Source organism: Hylaeus anthracinus, unplaced genomic scaffold (assembly GCF_026225885.1).
Source record: "Hylaeus anthracinus isolate JK02 unplaced genomic scaffold, UHH_iyHylAnth1.0_haploid 12001, whole genome shotgun sequence".
NCBI classification, from domain to species: domain Eukaryota; kingdom Metazoa; phylum Arthropoda; class Insecta; order Hymenoptera; family Colletidae; genus Hylaeus; species Hylaeus anthracinus.
The window spans coordinates 14,328,126-14,348,013 of NW_026534348.1; the positions used below are offsets into that span (position 1 = coordinate 14,328,126).

At 40.4% G+C, this 19,888-nt stretch overlaps 1 protein-coding gene across 5 annotated transcripts in view; it reads left to right on the plus strand.

Annotated features, from left to right (window-relative positions):
* LOC128890579 (nucleolysin TIAR) overlaps positions 1 to 19,888 on the plus strand; it is a 501,564-nt gene that overhangs the window by 290,654 nt on the left and 191,022 nt on the right. The window contains exon 1 of one of the 5 annotated variants that reach the window (XM_054149224.1): positions 1,385 to 2,773. The exons of the other annotated variants lie outside the window; for them this stretch is intronic. Within the exon in view, the coding sequence (XP_054005199.1) occupies positions 2,617 to 2,773 (157 nt within the window). The 5' untranslated portion in view covers positions 1,385 to 2,616. Of the gene's footprint in view, positions 1 to 1,384; positions 2,774 to 19,888 lie in introns of those variants that run through there. 5 annotated transcript variants of the gene reach the window in all.

Below are 19,888 nucleotides of genomic sequence, written 5' to 3' on the forward strand. Positions count from 1 at the left end.
TACTTCCTTAGCTTCATTATTTGTAATGAAGAATGAATTTAAATAAAAACACATATTCTTCAGGATACCATAACTTTCACTTTGAATGTTTCAAACATTGATCGCGTGTTTTCATACTAATCAATTGTTTTGATATATGTAGTAAGGAACTTTCGTTTAGACTTGACGTGTATCCAACTTTCGACCTCTATATCATTCCTACAATTATTATTCCCTTTGTTATTTACTTCCCGCCTTATCTTAGTTCAATTTTATTAATTTTGTTTAGTATGACATTCTGTAGTTGTGAATTTAGTCTCTACAACCGTATTAGTTTCGGATCTCATAGATTGGGTCTCCTTTAAAGTGTACCTAGAATTGTTTTTAAAGAGTTAATAAATTAAAAATATTTATATCGATAGAAAAACGAGTATACATTTATTTTTAATTACTCCAACCAATTGGAATTAAAGTATTGGCTATTCTTGGCTATTATTATAATATATTAGTAACCACAAATCAAAGTAACCAAACTCACGTAGTTAAAACTTGCGTTGCTGTGTTAAATATTTTAACCCTCCAAATCTATGCCATTCTTCTTACCTTTCGTACGTCAATCATATATCGCAGAAATGATTGCTTCTTTATCGTTTGTTTAAAAAATATCCATTCCTTCATAAACTAAAAATACGAATACATGTTAACATAATAACACAATTTCTAGATATTTTAATTTTATTATTTTACTAGAATTGTAATTAGCGTAAACAGCACGTGGCTACGTGGCCTATAATAACCAGTTCTGCTAATATAGTTTTCGTAACTATTACAAGCCAGTATACATCAACAATATATAACCATGCCATTCCCTTAATATTTGATTAACAGTTGGTAAACAATTTTATACGTATTCCGAAGATACAACTGATGCATTACAAAAGGTTTGCAGAGACGAAGCACTGGAAACAATATTTCCAAATTAATAAACATGACAACACAACTTCAATATTTAAATACGTAAATTTTGTTAACGTTCATAGATCGATGTCGCGCGTTATACAAGAATATATCGACGATAACCCGAACGCGAGATTACTGAAAACTAAATTTTACTTTCGACGAATTATGTATTCCTTTAAAAACGAAAAGGATGAATAAATAAATGTAATAAGGGTTCGTAAATATTACGACAATACGTGCGCACTGGTGCATAGGCCGCCGCATCGAACAACCCTTTCGGCTTGGCGGCGAGCGAGCGACTACTGGCTCGCGTCTTAACTCGTGCGATTTCGCGGACGCTCGGGAACGCCGGCGCCTCTGGGCGTCGCGACGGCGGGCGTCCAGGGCTGGCAGGCTGGCAGGCAGGCAAAGGCAGGCGTCCCTTCGCGCTCTCCCCGCCAGACGAGTTCCGACTCTACGCTCGGCCGGACGTGACGTAACGCGCGCAGCGTGGAGAGCGTAGAGAACGTCGTCGCCGTCGTTCTATTCGTCGTCAACGTTCCCGTCGTCGTTGCCGTTCCTGTCAACTTTCTCCCTCCCCCCCTCGCAACGCAAACACCTGTGCTTTAGCACGTCGAGATACCGAGCCGTTCTACTCGATGACGTTTTCCTGTCGCAAACCAGTTGAGTGTCAACGATATCAGTCGTCGCGACGCGCGTCGCTGTGTCACTCCGTCTAGACGCGCCGCACGCAGAGCCGCGTGCGTTCGCACACTCTGCGTATACGTGTTGACACTTGGAAAACTGACGCAGAGGTAGGGAATATTTTACCGAGAGCCTGGAAAGTGCAATTGTGAAAAAGGAAAGAGGTTTACGGGAAAGTAAAGCGACAACTTTTGTGAGTGACGGATAGGATCCAGCGAGGGAAGAGTTTCGGTTGGTGGTTTGTTAACGAATTCGAGAGGGGAGCGAGGTCACGTGTAATCGTTTTGGAAACGGTGCGTCGCGCTTCGGTGAATCGAGTTGATCCGTAACCAGGGATCGCGTGAGAGATCACAGGAAATCGTGGCAAGATTTTGTATCTTCTTGGGTGAACTCGACGATAATTTTGCGACGTTGGTATTGTCGGAAAGCAGAGGGCGAAACGTTGAAACGTTGCGAGAAAGTTACGCATGCAAAGCAAACTCGAGGGAAGTGAACGGAAATCCTCGAAAGAAACAAATGTCAAGAGGTATCGGTACGCGTAAGGACGGTCGCGAGACGATGTAAAGTAATGTCGCGAGGGAGAAGAGTTACCGCGATCATTGTGACGTCGCTGGATAGAGAAATCGCAAACGATAATATGCAGTGACTCGCCGATCTCATCGACGTTAGACGACAGGCTGCCAGTTAGTCGAAAGTATTACTGATCCGAGTGATGCCACGCTCACGGGACGTTAACGTCAGCGATTTATCCACGGCAGCTGCGATCGCTGTCATACCATCGATCTAAGCGCGCAACCCCTCGGACGTTTTCAATCACGCGACCGCCTCTCGCCTGTCCAGCGCTTTTTTTTTCTACCTCGATTAACCGTGGACAGCCGGCAGTGTAACGTCGTGGAAAATTCTTTCTGTGCCACGGAGGAGTAATCCTTTCCAAGTTACGTGACGTATCGTCGAGGGAAAAGTTCGCCACGGCGACGCAGGAACGCCGAGAAGATGCTGACCATGTCGACCTTGATGATGCCCACAACTATGACTACCATGACGAATCCAGGCCCTATACCGGCGCACAGCGTGCCGCAGAAGATAGAACCGCCTAAGCTGACCGCAGCAGCTACGCTCACCCACACGGCAACTGCCGCCAACAAATCAGGTACCGCTTTACGCTACAGATTTATGGCTTTACACTATCATTCGAGCTCGGCTCTAAGATAAATTTAACCCGTGTATTGTGTTTCCGAGTATGCCCCATTGCTCTCGTTGACCGGTCGACGATACATTAATCCTAATCGTTTATCGTTTTATTGGTGTGTCATTTGACCCCTAAAGAAGCTGGTTATAATGTTGGCGAAACAAAGGAGTATCTCACCTATAGGTCACGGCTTACACTCGCAAGCCTCGCTTGGCATCAACCGTGAAGAAACGAGCCGTGTAAGCCTCAAATATCTTATCAATTCTCGGATAAATTGCTACCACCTTAAAAGGGCCGCATTTTTTGTTTACTCGACGCGAGCAACCCTTCGCCACGTGCAGTCGAAGGCCGGCAGCCAAATGCAATAAGGGACGCGCGCAGAATCGAATTTCGTACGCTAATGAAAATTTGAATTTTCCAAGTTTTCGTTGTACAATTGTTATCAGTGAACCGTCGTAGATTCCTCGATTAAATTGAGTACGAACACGACTAGGACTGCTTTCGAGTATGAATTACCAATATGTAAAAATAAGTTGGACGAAATTTAAAGTTATTGTAACGAGATCAAGTTGGGACTCACGTTTATCGGAGGATCCTCAGGATTCCGTGAGCAATGCTTTAAAGAAGATACGATGAAACGTACGAAATTTTTAATTTCCATTCGTGATTTCATCTCGCTCGCTCTCGCTGTACCTTACTCCATCTCCTGGAGGTTCAGCCTTAGACCGAAATGAGAAGGGTTGATTCCTGGAATAAAAACGTTACCCTCCCCGGTTGAGCGCTCGCGAACGGACCCGATTCGGTAGCTACTTAACCGAGGATTACTGCACACATCGGTGAAGTTATGTACCCAATTAGAACGCGACGCGCTGCCGGTATCCTTGCTCGGTTTACGTTGTTTTAAACCGGTTTATGTCCATCGATCAAATTATTATTTTCGCGGGGAAAGAGCCGCACGTCGAATATCGTTTCGACGCTATTGATCCGACAACGATAGTTGGAAATTCGATTCGTCGGGTTGAACATTGCGTTGGCAGTGGCCAGTCGGTGAAGAAAAATGTTAATGTTTATTTTACATAAAAGTTTCGATAATCCTATCCGGTTGTGCATTTCTGATGTATTTACTCGCCGTACGGCGCGCGCTTCCATCGCGTAAACAGAGTTGTCGAAACAATTTTGCAGTCTGCTTCTACAGACGTCACGTTTGCTATGTCACGAGAGATTCTGTCGACACGATGCCGCGAGGAAGCAACTTACCGAATAAACCCCGCGATCTCTAAACGTATTTATTTATCTTGTTACGTTGTCCTTTTCCTCGCCACGACGAAACGTTGCGCGAAAGCAGCTTCTTCAGCAATTTTTATTCCATTTTATTTCCAACATATCATTCCGATACTGTCGCCGCGAAACTACCGCAATTTGGTGTTTCAATTTCAACGCCCATAAAAGAAGTGCTAACTCCTTGTAGAGTGCGAAGGAGGGGGAGCAAGGGCAGCTGATCTGTATGTGACCCGTATCGAAATTGGAATATACGTCCTGGCTCTCGGAGGTGCTTGCCGAAGTAATATCGTTGATCGCCAGGTATTAATTCTTCCCGTTTCCGATGTCAACTTTTCTCGATTAGCGTTTGCGACCGCTCATTTGGAGCGAATAATTGCCCCGCGGTAATTGTCGGATAATAAATATTTACCGAGAGCTCCGGTGAAACGTTGCAGTCCAATTAAAAATTTATAACCTCGGCCGTGGGGCCTAACAAAGTCATGGAAAAACTTGGCGTGTGTCCAAGACTTTGTAGTCGCCATTCGAACGACGTTCCTGCCAGAATCATTCTTCGTTCGAGCGAAATCTCGTACACCATGTTTCAGACTTGCGTATCGCGTCACAACGGTATCACGTTCTGCCGTATATGTGGCCTCTATCGAGACATGCTTCTCCGCCGACCCCATCAACCACGGTGAAACGTTCAATGACTCATTGTGAAAAAAAATGATTTCGTTGGAACACGTAGTTTTCTGTTCTCAAGAGTACGAAGCATGGAGTGGCTACATCGCGATAAGAAATTGTTAACTGCGCGTACTTAGCACGTACCGACTCTACCTGGATTACATTGAGATCGTTGTTAGGGGCATGCTGCAGCTGTACATGGGGTTGTTCGGTTGAGTGTCTATTCTTATCAAACAGTCAAGAGCATTCAAAAATTCTAGACTACTGTTGGAGAAGGAATTTAGAAAGTATTCGAATATTTCGATTTCTAGTTCTAGCCAAGTGTTGTAGAAAAAAGATAGAACAATCCTGAGTTAATAAGAATGTGGGATAGCAAGTTTCTGTAAAGCATTATTCGCAGTAATTTTTCAATTAAACATTTAAATTGCCTTTCATTTTTTTTTACACCTCCATTAATTTAGAGGCAGTAAATTGATATTCCATTCACAACTTAGGTTACTGTTCAATCATTACAAATAAATATCAGCCAATGTAAAAATATTTGTTTAATGTACGTCGATGTTCTATCCGAGTTGTATCAGTAATATTTTCTTCATGAAAATCAGAGTGTTATAGTTGGCCGAGTAGTCGGCCATGCGTGTACTGACTATATCATCTGATCAAAAACAACTATCAGTTCGATCCACGACTGATCTTTCTTTCTCCCTAGAATACATACCGCTAACAGTCACTGCTCCAATTCTGTTGTTATTAGTGTAAGTCGAGGGCGGCAATTTTACTGATACAATTACAAGGGTAGCTCTGATTACAAATTGCACTCCCATTGATTTTGCATCATAACGTTAGCTGATGCTTTTGTTTGTAGCGATACGAACTTTCGTACAAACTCGTCATCAAAGTGGTCCTTTTTCAGCATGTTTTCGATCCTCTACCAATTTGTACGCATACGATGAACCAGACTGTAGAAATAAAAGTTGAGCATTTCGTTTGAGAAATTGAAAAGGACCTTGACATTTCTGCATGTCTCGACGTCTACGACTAGGAGGACTCGCTAATAAATCTATTCATAAATTCAGAATGAACACATTCCGTTTCGTCCATCATTTCAGTCTTCACCCTGCCTTTCTTCAAATGTTTTCTCCGTGACTTTTCAAAATTGTTCGTTTTAAGTGACGGCAAATGAACTACAGATTTCATGTAATATTGTTTAAAGTATCAAATAATTCTATAATCTCGATTCAAAGCGAATGGCATGACTTATCAATCGGAGTAGCATCTATGTGAAACGAAAGATAATCACATATAAGTATACAGATCGTTGGGAACATGGTATGAGTGAATCGTTTTGATCAAAATCATACGCTGAAGTGGTAATGACATTTCGCTATCGGTAGAGAAGTGTGAGTTCCATACGAAATCGCTGTAACGAAATCGGAGTCCAACTTTCCAGAATGTATTTCGCAACGTATGCAATTTCAGAAGTTGAATATGCAAAAATAGCTATTGGGCAAGTATGTGTTATTGACTCTTCAATGTTTTTATTGACTGCTGTCAATACTGTTTATATTCACTACTGCTCATACTGTATAGATAATGTACATAACTCCTATGTCCTAATTACATCGAAGGTAATCAAATTCCACCTGTTTACCTTTAAAGTTTCAGAAAGCAGTTACGTATATCGTTTGTTGTCTTTTACCTTCAATGGAGCTGGCTCCGTGATTCAGAATATCACTTACTCGAAATGAATTTGAATTTTGTACTGATTCTACAAATAAGCGACAAATGGCCTTAATAAGTAAATTGGAAATATATTATATAACTTTTTGAAAGTACCTCTACATTTAAAAAAAATCTAAATTTTCATTCGAATATCAATATTTTGATCAATTCTATAAAGCTAGGTATTTAAGCACACCTTAGAATTATATCATTTGTCATACGTTATTCATAGTTGAACTTTATACCTTAAAAAGTGAGGTCACTCTGACAGACACATTGGACGTGCATATGTTTCATAGTTAAAGCGAATGTCTTTAAAATGAAGAAACTTAAAATATTATTTATTATATATATTATATATTATATAAAGCGCAATGACAAATGTACATCATATTTATTTTATGAACATATATGAAACTATAGTTTCATTGAAGTATGTCCCAAACTGGACATGCTGTCATTTGTACAGTACTGCATGTTCTACGCCACGTGTGTATTTTCTTGATTAAAAAACAAAATCTTGAAGCACCGTTTGGGAAACGCTGTATATTAGTCGCGAATGTAAACAGAGCGGAACCGCTGAATTTAGATGATGGATTGATGATCCGTGGTCGCGAAGGAAGGCTAGCGCGCGATACGCTCGTTGCGGGGGAAGAAAGTCACCATAATGCATCGCGCGACAGTGTACGAAGGCGTGTTTATCCACGTATGTGTAATCCAGAGCGCGGAATACGCAGAGCTGCCAATAGGGCAATCCCTAGCCGTGCACACTTAGCACGTACTAACTGTAGTTACCGTTACATCGCAAGTGTACGTGTCGTGGGAGCGTAACAAGGGCGCAAGTCCCGGCATCGTGCCACTTCGCCACGTATACTACCTGCGTGGCATGCACGTTAGCTACGTAGGCAAGTGGATGCATGGAATTTATCGAAGACCACCAGACATCACGGCATTTGGCCCCGTATCGGACTCCAGCGTGAATCAATCCCGTTAATTACTTAAGGATTAAATACTGGCCCAAGCCACGGACCGAAACCGTCGAAACGCGAGCTTACAACTTCCTCCTTTTCCGACCCCCTTTTTTTTTTCTCTTTTGCGGCACCTAACGCTTGAGCGTTTCCAGTACGTATCTCCGCGACGCACGCGATGTATCAGATACGCTGACTGACCCGAAGAACAGGAATTCTCGCTTTAACGAAAGTGCCAAGGTTCCTTGTTTCGCGGGCAAACTCGTTTGGGGGAGCGATGATACCTTTGGTGCTAAACTACGGCCGGCTGACGAGGCTTGTTTGTTTGGTATTAGAGAAAGTGAAGTACACAATGTGTTAGCAAAATGATAATTAAAAGGTTCCCGTGATTTTTGAAATGGTAAAAGCTTTTCCAAAAAGGGCTTTGTGCATTTAAAAAGTTCTTTTCGTATAAACATCGGAACACCTACATGTGTTTACAAGATCTTTATGTAAAACCGAAACTTCTTTCGCGTGATCGGAGGTAATATCGATGCACCGGCGCGTTTTGCGCAACATTCAGGTGGTTTTTCCAAACCCTTTCGATATTCGCAAGTGGGTATTCCCGCGCATCCCAGACACGACGTACCTAGAGTAAGTGCTCGTAAACTGTTTGCTTGTTCAATATACTATAATAGCGACGAAACGGCCGTTAGAACGCGAAATTCGTTTAAATGCAATTCAAGAACGTAGTAATCCACATAATTGAATTGAGAGAAGGGAGGTCGTGAGCTCTTTCGTTGTTTGAGTGCGTCGGTGTGTTCTGAACTCAAAATGTCACAGAGACCAGCGAGAAATCAAAGTAGAAGGAAAAGTGGCGTTACTACGTTTCGCAATTTCTCACTGAAAATCTACGTTATAAACGTAGAATTAAAGTCTTTCTTTCGAATAAATCGTAGATGCTACCCTTTGAAGGTAGGACCTGCGTTTAAGAGAAAATAATTAAAATTGGTAAGCGTGAAATATTCAAGTCAAAATTGTACAACGACAAACGAAATGAACAGCAACGTTAATTACAAGCTAAATTGAAATCTGCTATAATGTACAATGTCGCCGCGTAATTTATTAAAATGCATTTATAATTGAATTCAACTTACACATTATTGAAAGCCGTTTAAGATATTAACAATTCCGACCGATGTACCACTGACTATGGTTCTTGAAGTCTGCAACGAAATCAATAACCAAGAGAGTTTCATCTATTATACGGTCATTTCACTCGTTCCTGGAACGAAACTCGTAAAACCCACTTACTTACTGGGATCGTCCGCGAGTTTGTTCGTTTCCTCTAACTGGAAATTCAAACATGAATATAGTAACCGCAAATAAAGATTATTGTTAGAAGTAAAAACCGTTATATTTAAAATAATATTACATAGTGTACTATAATATAATTATCAATATATCGTGTGCAAAAATGGAGCAAAAATTTTAATTGTTATTAATCAAAAGTATTATTTATGTATGAATGTATAAGTTATTTATATATGTTATTTTATCAATGATACTTAAGAAAGTTTTATTTTGCATCAAGGTCCGCAATCTTGTGACGACTAGGTCATTCTGTATATTTGATAACAATTTTCACACTGCTTCAGAAAGCGAGAAATTCATTATACCGTGTATGATCCTAGTCATGGATAATTAGGACCCCGGTTGATTGAGGCCGCGTATAATCGAACCCCGGTTAATCGAGGTTCCACTGTACTGTGGTAATGCCAGCTGGAGCATAAAGGGTCTCGCCAGCTCCAGGTCGTACGCAAACGATTTATATTATGTCGCCATATATGCGCCGGCGGAGTCGTAAAAGTGTTCTTCGAGGCGCAAAGGGTTAATGCGACACGACCAGGGGTCTAACCAGGTCGAAAATGAGCCAGGAAAAAGGACACGATTGCGAAACCCACGGACGGACGAAAGAGCCAGCAATTTTCCAAAATAGAACAGAAGTCGACAATGGCTACGCCGACAGGAAAGAGGCCGACGACGAAAGCGGAGGCGATGGATGGCTTTAGCTTCGGTTTCCTGACGAGGTTACCGAAGTTTCGTCCGCAGATTCAATTTTAGTTGGCGCGCCAGCCCGCGCCACCACCATTCGCGCCGCTGAATGCCACGTAGGTACCTTGCAGGGGTGGTTACCAGCCCGTCTTTCTATATTCACCCTTCCACTGCCACCACCCACCCGTCGCCGGCCTCTTGCCAACGGGCTGCTTCGAGGCCACTTTATGCAGCGCCTATTAAGTTTTCGCGTTTTCCGCGCCTTCCACCTGATTGCGGCTTGTTTCGATCTCTCGCATAGACTGTCCCCTCCCTGTGTGTGGTAGATTTATCGACACGACTCTTCGTTTCGAACGAGCTCGTTCGTTACCGCTGTTCGCGGATCCATTTAAATTTGATTATAAATTAATTACCGCGTCAGCCAGTTTACAGTAACGTTCAATATTGAGTGCTGATCGCGGGTCCGGCTCCGATATTGTATTGTAACAACTGTTAGCGTTGTTAATTCTATGGACAATTGCTGTTATTAATTGGTACAGAGCGCGAGCGCGGAGCTGGATCAAATTGAAGCTTCGAATGGGCTACTATTTTCGATCCGCGCCAGTTAGTTACCGTGCAAATTAAACGCTGCGAATTCTTCCGGTCTTTGCGAAAATTTTGAGCTCGTCCGAGGCTTTTCAAAATTAGAAAATTGACCCGTTTTTGTTAAAAGGGCTCAAGGATTTTGTTTTTTAATCAAACTCAAATGGTATAGAAGATATCCGATTGTCTACTTTTGAATGAAAGACTACAATTAATCGACTCCATTAATAGGCGGATTTTGTTATTACAAAATTCAATCCTAAAGCCCCTTCTAGAAAATACTATACTTCGATGATCTGATTTATGTTGGATCGTCAGTATTTTTAACCGACTTCGAAAAGGAGGAGGTTACTCAATTCGACATGTATATTTATTTATTTTTTTTATTTTTCTTTATTCTAGAAGAAATCTGAATTCATTCATAATTTCCTAGTTATTTATATACTATTCTACTGTATTATCTGTTAAAACATTGTAATCAAAACAAAAACGACAATAATTTCAAATACTTTAGTATTTGTTTAAATGTTTATCTTTACCATTTGGGAAACATTAATTTGTTCATATTTGTTTCCTGGTTTAAAATATTATCGAAAGGGCAGGTATAGCAATGGAGATCTTCGTAAATGACTCATATTAAAATAAACGGGCAGAGTTGGACGTCTCAATGCGAAATACATCTGCCTCGAAATATAAATATCTCATTAGAGGCAGAGTTGCGAGAGAAAAATATAATTATGTATGTTTCCCTTTAGTAACCATAATCTTAATGATTTTGTTTTAAGTTCTGTCGTTCGTAAAAGTCCAATTTTAGGAACGAATGTAATTGAATACGAGGATTTGATCATACTTAACGCGACGTATTCCGCCGAGAAAGTTAATTTAGATTATCATATTTCCAACTTGGTTCACGTATGTAATAAAATTTGTGTAGTTTGAAATGCAAAGGAAATTTAAAAGATATTCTTTCAGATGGTTTAATTTATGTATATATCGTATGGTCTTTACAACTGTAGGGACGATTTCCGAGCAGTTTTAAATTATGTGATAAATTTTACGTATATTTATAATCGACAACAAACTGCAATAAAGAGATCCATTAACTCATTTTTAGTTATAAAATATTAATAACACTCAATGAGTAATTGCGATTAAGGGTAAATAGCTACATTTTTTAACCGACTTCGAAAATGAGGAGGTTACTCAATTCGACATGTATATTTTTTTTTCTTCTTCTTTTCTAATAAAGCATTATTACGCACTATTCGTACGCGCATTTGGAATTTGTCGGAGCCCAAGTCGAACAAGTTTTCCAAGGATGTTCCAGCCACTTGGAAATAAATGATTGAGCGGGCAGTCACATTTTACCGCACTGTTATTGATTCAGATATTTCGAAGCAGCTTGCACACCATCCATACAACATGCGATGAATTACGCTAGTGTCTGATAAATACGTAAAAACAATTTCATTGATTAGGTAGTCAAAGAGATAAAGCGACCTTGCATACGTATTATCACGATAATATCTAAAAATATCGTGGCTAAGTCCGCTTAAACTATAGGCACAACTGATTGTCAATAACCGTAGTGCTAAGGAAAATATTTCATATGGTATGCCAGAAATTGTTTAATCCTCTTGTACTCACGATATCGCATTCTATTCCAATTATTTTTTTAAATAATTTATTTTATCAAAGTATTAAGTTTCCTCTCTCTTTAAAATTGTTACTAATTCTGGACCCTTCTCTTCGTGTGGGATTTTTATTAAACGCGAAATAAATGACGACAATCGGAAATAAGCGTGTGGGGTAGAATTTGTAACAATTTCACAGGGAAGGAAAACTTATCCAAAGTTGGCAACTTATCTCACACATGAACGGCTGGGGTGAGGAACTCGCCCTGAGTTTCGTCCTCGAGTATGTTGACAGTGACACGTCGATAACTGAAGAACGAATCTGATCAGCACGTTGTCCTCGAGAAGAAAAACAGACAATCCGACAAATTCGCTGTTTCCGCCTTTTCTAACTGCGTCCATTATACGTATTTTCAATATTTGCACGTGTTTAATAATTTATTGTGCGTTAATCTTGCGAAGTATATATTTAAAAATATTAGAAAGTTTTCTTTTCGTGGCTCTATCAAAAAGCATTGCTCGTTAATCGACACTTGGGGAATTTACACTTGTGTAAATATTAAATATAGCTAAAAAGGAAGAGAGACGTATTTCGTTAATTGCTTTAGTAAGAATAATTGCCGAGCAAATTGTACAATCGATAGAAATTAAATTAGAGTATATATTTTTCTCGTGCACATTTAAATTGGAATACAACGCAGTGACGACTGCTCGTAATATTAATAAAACGATTGGGATATGGTTGGTTTGAAAAGTTTTGATTGGAAAACATCAACCTCGAAGATGAATCTCGTAACTGACCTAAATACGTGATCAATAAAATTCTTATTCTTTGGGAAAGATGCAAATACATTTATTTTACGATACCAAAGTGTATTGAAATTAATAAACCATATTTTAATTCATAAAGATTACTTTTTTTTTAGGTCTATGGTTTAGCTTTTATTTCCTTCTAAAAGCTTTTTGTTATACTGTGAAGAGTTCACTCATAATCAATTCCAACAAATCTGTCGGAGGTATGGTCACAGTGAAAAAATAAAAGCAATTTGTAACTAATTAACGATAGACCGTTTCGTTTCGTGGAGCGTCGCAAACGAATTGTAATCTCGCTGCAAAATTGATTATCCGGTTCGCTCCATAGAAACGACTGAGCGTACTGTATAGATGCAGTAGTCACTTCGGGAACAACATTTACCGAGCGGCGTAACGACTGACCCGTCTATTCCCAGTGGCAACGAAAACTCGTAAAACGGTACTTGGAAATTCGCTGCGCCAAGTTAAACTTGATGGAGACGGAGGGGTATGGCTGGCAGCGCTAGTGTTGCAGCTAGTAGTGGTGTTTCTGCCGCCCAGTCGTATAGGTTCTGGTATAGCCGAGACCCAGAGGACCGAATGGCTGTCGGTGTAGTCCACCTACGGGTTGCGACGCGAAACCCAGGCCCGCTACCTGTCGTGACCGAGGAAGTGACCCGAGAGAGAATGGAAAACCTCGTAGAGAGGATGAAATGATATTGTTTTGGCTGAAAACGAGCCCACGTTCGATGCTTGGAGACCATTCTCCTGGTAAAAATCGACCGCGGAAATATCAAGACAGTTTCGTATATTCCTCCCACGTTGGTCTTCGAGGACGGCATATGGTGCATAACGGGGGATGAAATGGAAGAAGACAGGGTACAAAGGCGACGCTAGAGGGAGATGATATTGTCGCGGATGGAAATATTCGTGGATACCTAAGAATACTGTTTTAGTAGCTGGGTAGAAGAACGACAGAGCTGGCGACGCCAAGATACATCGAACGAACGAATCATTGCGGAAGTGGACGACGCACGAGATCTTCCTTGAATTCCTCTCTGTCCTCTTCTTTCCGCTTCCATGGGACGAAGTCTCGTGGATTACACGTGGAAAACCGCATGGATTTGCGTGCAGTTGGCCGACTGCCTTGACTGCGAGTAGAGCAAAATCTGACCCTCTTTCAACGACGGATAAATCTAAAATTTGGCATGAGAAAGACTCAGCCGTGAAAGACGGTTCGAAAGAAAAAGTCTCACGGTTAGACTCGATCGACACCAGACGCGGATTTCTTTTCAGCGAAAAAATGGCTGGTGAGAGCGCTCACGAATTCCCTTTCTTCGCTTCGATGCGAGATAATGGAACCTTCTTGCGCATTGTACGTTTCCACGGGAAGGATGAATTGCGTACTCAGCGCGAAACACTCGAATCCTATATTCTAATCTATCATACGCGGAACCGCCAAATGATTATGGCAGTTCGAACAAAAGTGCACTCTATATAGCCATTTTAAGACACGCCAAGTTTTAATGAAGCATACCTCCAAAGAAAAACAGTAAGAATTTTGGAAACTGATTCAAACAGAGCTTTGAGCATTGAAAACAAAGCTTTTTTTCATGATTGTTTTGCAGCCGATTCTACTCAATTTTTTTCATGTCAATAATGATTGTTTTCTATTCATTGTGAATGTGGTTACAGTGTGAAGTAGAGAAAAAGAATTAAAAGAAAATTGACAAAATGACGGCATTTTAAGTTTAAATCTTAAAAGTAAAATCAAACAACTCTTGTTCGACACATTTTTTTTCGTTCGCTAAAAGTAAACGAATTATTTAGGTGACCTGTTCTAAATGCCTCACCCTGTATATTGTAGCGCCGACGAGAAGAATGTTCAACATTCTGGCCACGCTTATTTAAAATTTGATAGATATTGTATTAAAAACTGTTGCACATTAAAGTATGCAAATCGACGCAAGAAAAGATAATATTGAAGTGCCATTTTAAATCCAATATTTTTCTATCTAAAGGTACAGAGAAAGCTCTCCAACCATATATAAATTTAAATTAAAATTACTTCAATGGAAAAAGACAAATATTTGTCACAGAATATTTCCACAGCCAATCCTGAACCTTACAATTCACAATTTCCAGTTCTAATTTGCTAGCGCTTGTTATCACGGTGATGTTCTATCCAGCATTTTTTTTATCTCGGCGAGTTCACCAAATTTACTCAATCTCATACCAGTTTGCTAAACTATTTAGAAAGTTCCATATTAAAACTTTTATAGTCTCGGTGTCACGATTTAATCTTTTCAATTATTTTCTTTTACAAGTAAATTTCAACTAACTAGTCCCTTATGTTACAACTAATCTATTGAGAACTCGAGATATCATGGCAACCATTTCAAATAATATGGTTCCGTGTGTTCTTCAAATAGTATCACAACAAATCCACTCTTTATATAATAGTAAATTGATCGTAGGCTAATAGAAAATAATCGCAAATATTATTCTGTAATCGAGTTAAAATTACATATAATATTATAGGGGAGAACAGTAACCGTATTACCCGATCACAGTTAATGCCGTGTCATATCGGGTATGCGGGTAATACGGGTATGGGGATTATGTAGGCAATAGCCAAGGACATGGGGATTACCCGGATACTCGGGTAAAGTCAAGACCCTTAAGCAGACCCACGGACTCAAATTGTTAAGTTCTGTGACTACTCCTTGCAGACAATTCGAGGAATATCTAGTGTTCCATATGGTTCAAACTTGAACACCTTGCTATTTCTGTCTACCCGTTAACAGCGGAGTTTTCATATTTTCCGATGATTTGAAACTACCAACCGCAACGACTTTTAAATCTGACGCACGCTAGATGCAAGCTGATATTGATACTTTAAGTATTTTATGTTTATAATAAATATAACGCGATGGCGCATGTACAATTGATAGTTGCATAATTTTGTTGAACTTATATCGAGTTAATTGTTTTTGAAAAAAAAAAACAATTGTTGAATGCAGATATGATTTTCGTGTGTCCAAGTTGGCTTCCCCCTTTAAATAGTTCACGAAGAAATTCTATGTTGACAAATTGTGAAATTTAAGTGATTTTTATCCCTACTGGTATATTTACCCACCTACGCCCGTGCCACGCTTTTCTTGTACTAAAACTTCCGTATCGTCGAAAGTAAGAAAAATGTTTCTGTGAACTCCTTTGCATGGTTCTCCTTTGCAGAGTAAGTCCCTTTTTATGTTTCCCTTGGTTAATGTTAGGTGCTTCGACGATCAGCAGGTGTCGGATCGTTACAGTGCCTGCTCGTGTATCAACTGCTTGGTTGGCTGGCTGGCTGACTAGGAGGCTGACTCTATACTACTTGGATGGCTGACTAGGACACCCTTGTACTCCTACCTATAAAGCAGCAGCTGTAAGCCAGATGCGGAATTCGTGTTCGTCGACTAGGTCGAGTTCACGAGTCTCGAGATGCATGGTCGACCGTAAATCGTTTCGTTCGGTGAGCTGTCGAAATCGACTACCAGGATTACCGAGTGACATAAAATAATAATATTGGAACATAAATTCTAACTACTTTACGTAACTAATAAGTATAAAACAAAGAAATAATTATATAGTGGTTTAAAATGCAAATTAATACAGGGTGTGTGAGCTTGAAATCTTAGGAAACGTGATCTTGAGGAAATACTTCCTAAGAGATTTTTTCATGTCATTAAAAACGACGGAAATATTTAGGTTCGCCGTAAGGAATAACGCACCCTATGTATAGGTGGAATGCTATTATAGGCTCGAAAAATTATTTCTAGCGTGAAATTCGCTTTAATCAGACCGTCACGTGCCGAACGAGGGTTGTTTGAAGATACAAACACGGACACTGTTCCTAAAGCTCATTGCCCCTGCATTAAAACCTGCGATCATTAGGCGCGTCCACGTGTCGACGGATTGGTCATCGTTACTATGAGTACTCTACGTATTCTCTCAAGGGAATCAGCCGTAATGGAAACTAAAAATAGAACTGTCGTGAGACTCAGTTTTTGCTATATACGATTTAAATTAAATCGAATTGAAACGATTTCAATAATTCTTTCTGTATAAAACATTATGCAAAATACTATTATGTGTAAAAACACTGACGTCCCACAATTGTTTGTCCTATGTATAAAATAAAAATTAATTTTCATCTCCTGAAATAAAAGTTTCTTAGACTCTTATATCAGTCAGCTTATTACTAGATAATACATTACAGAATATCCGGTCTTGTCGATATTTTCCCGCTTTTATCGCGTTAAAATTCCATCGCTTCTTCCGTCATCCGCGCGGTCCCACGGCCTGTTAACATAACACCTTCTTTAAAAACTTGCAACATCAACAGATATCGAGTACAATATGGAGGATCGCAACAGGCGACGGATATTGCATTCGCTGTAACAGCGGCCAAAGTGGTTGCTCGCATTAAGTGCTTTTCACGCTTGTGGATTTAAGAGAGCAGGTAGCGGTAGGCTGATCAATATGCTAATATTTTGATGCTTCCACTCCGCTCCAAGAATTGAATTACGTTCAACGAACGAAGATAGATGGAGAGTACGAGAAGAGAGTAGCGGGATGAAAAGGGGCTGAAATAGGATGGGATAGTATGGTTCTACATTCGTAGATGGATATTACACAAAATTCCACTTTCCATCGCGACGTGCGTGTAGAATACTCCGGCAACGTGGAAGAACGTGAATGAGTTCGTATATGCCAGTGTCGATAAGAATCTACAAGGTGTTCAATTGTCAAGATATAAGTGCCCAGCTCAAAGGAGAAGTCGCAGCCGCATTGGTCTAATTCCAGAAGCGCTCTACGCAGTCTCCCAAGTCTGGATTAGGAGTCCGAATGAATAATTGATACCTTCCTAATGCCAACATAAATTCAGCTTATATTTTCAAAATAGTATCACGCCGATTGTGATGAAATTTTGAGTGAGAAATTTTAATGTTTATCTATTAGGATTTTCTAATTTTATTGTGGAACAGTGATAATAACGTCCAGAATTTAAATAGTTAGATCAATGTATATCAATGTAGAAAGTTTTTTTCTGATGCGTAGAGTCTCCCTAAATAGGCCGATAGTTAAAAGTGTGAATAGTAATAAACTTTCAATGTTGCTCTCTAAACTCGATACCATCAAATTTCAAACTGAAAAAGCTCTTGCATCTTCACCAACGTGATTTGAATACGAGTCGCAATTTTTTACACATTCAGTTGGGATAAATTGTTTTTATCCGATTCACGTTTTCGACGTAAACGGCAACCACAGTCTGTCGAATCTCGCTAGGTTAACGAGAAAAGTTTGCGTATTTGTTACACTCCTCTGGAAGTGATGCTATCTTAATGCTACCTCATGCGGGTCCTGCCGTGCGAAAATGCTGCACTTCAACCTTTTGCTTTAACGTACAATAATCTCCCCTCGACTTACCTACACACTATTACGTCTCAGCTACACGAAGGAATTTGCTAAATCTCCATAAAATTGAAATGGTATTATGTATAAAATATTATGAATAAATACTTCAATGAATGTAAAACAATATTTGATATACTAATAATACAAAATTGTTACAAAAAGGCAAGTGGGTCAAAAGAGAACATAGCCTAATTGCAGAAATTTACTCACACGATGAGAAAAGTTTGGGGTATGCCTATTCACAGGAATGAATATCAGAGAACTCGGTGATTACATCTGCTCTCATATCCCAAATGTGGCAATAATGCAACTGGATTCTCTAGATAATCTTGATAGAGATCTACTTATCGGTGGAGTACTGTTCGGGCAAAGAGGTTGAAGTTAAGGAGCAGGATGGGAAAGGAAAGCAGAGATGGTTTAGGGGCAAAAACAAGGGATACTGGTGGCGAATCGTGTTCCTATCCAGATATCTTCTGGTTACCGTAAAACTGTAGGAGGTTGTCGTGAAAGATGGCTCCCGCTATGAGAAGCTCTCACTCGCCTCCTGCTTCTCTCACAGTCTGCCGAGATTCTTCGCATCGTCGACATTCTTTCAACCCTTTAGTTGTTTTGTGTGTGTAGGAGATGGACACGTCGATACGAATCGATATTTACAAGAATGATGCAAAATAAACAATAGTTACACCAGATCACAAATTGTAATGTAGTATCGAACTATACAGGGTATCCCAGAATTAGTGTAAGAACCGATTATGGGGTGTAGTTGAGACGATTTCAAAATTCGTACTCTTTCTTCAGCAGTAAAAATGTAAAAGATGTAATGCACCATAAGTAGTCTATCATTTTTGCACGGTACTGTACGTATACCGTATCGCTGTTTGTTTTTTCGTGCCATTTGACTGGAACATTTCAAGGATAGGTGCTCTCGCGTAAGCTTATCCAGCATAATCGCAAAGAAAGTTTGCCAGAGTTACGATATCCCCCCAGATGTGACAACCAAGTGCAAAGGGTTAAATCGCGGCGGTCACGGTCTCGTTAGACAGAGAACGTATTTCGCGGGGCTCGCTGTTAAAGCGGAGGCGATAAAATCTCGGCCGGACGCTTTCGTCAGCCTACGTAATATCTCTGAATCGGTGAAAAAGACCGCGGTCGATTTCGGGAATTCTAAAAATGCCGTTCCGAATTGGGCGTAGCGCGACGTACGTGCGACGCGGAGCGATCGTAGCGACGAGATTGCAAGCGAGGTCAGTAAGCGAAGCCAATCAGATTTACGAGGCGGGACATATCATGATCGCCTTTTACGACAATTAGTCACCGTCACCCTCTTTCCACTTGACGCACCGTGCGCAGCCAGTAATGGAAAAAGGGTAAAACCGTCGTAAAATCCGAAATCGGGCCGAGCGTCATCCGGTAATATCGGTTCGACGTTGACTTTGAAATTTTCCGTATAGCCGCGCCCTAATTTAAACTGATTAGCTGGCGGCCACACCGAAAGTCAATCGCGAACATAATCGCCTCGCCTCGCCTCGCCTCGTCTCCGTACGGCGAAGTTGAGGAACGTATTCGATACGTGTAACCTCTTCGCTCAATCCAGGGCTACCGATTGGATGTTCCGGTTCGATGATTCGGGACGAGGAGAGCATCTGAAATTCACTCGGCTCGCTGGAGGGTCAACGTGTCGCTCGAACATAAGAATCTAGTTTTTCCCCTGGAAATCGAAAAGTCGCGAATTCGACGTGTTGTAACTGACGTTTTCATTTAAAACTTTCTTCCGTTCATTCCCCGACAAATCCACTCCCAGGCTTCGGTGTACGATTTACTTTATATCCGACAAATATTCGCCGCCGGGCGAAAGTTATAGGTTCGCCTCGTTCCAACGGACGATATCGAAAACAATGGAGATTTTCGCGTGCTATATTTGTACGGCCGGCCACGAGAGC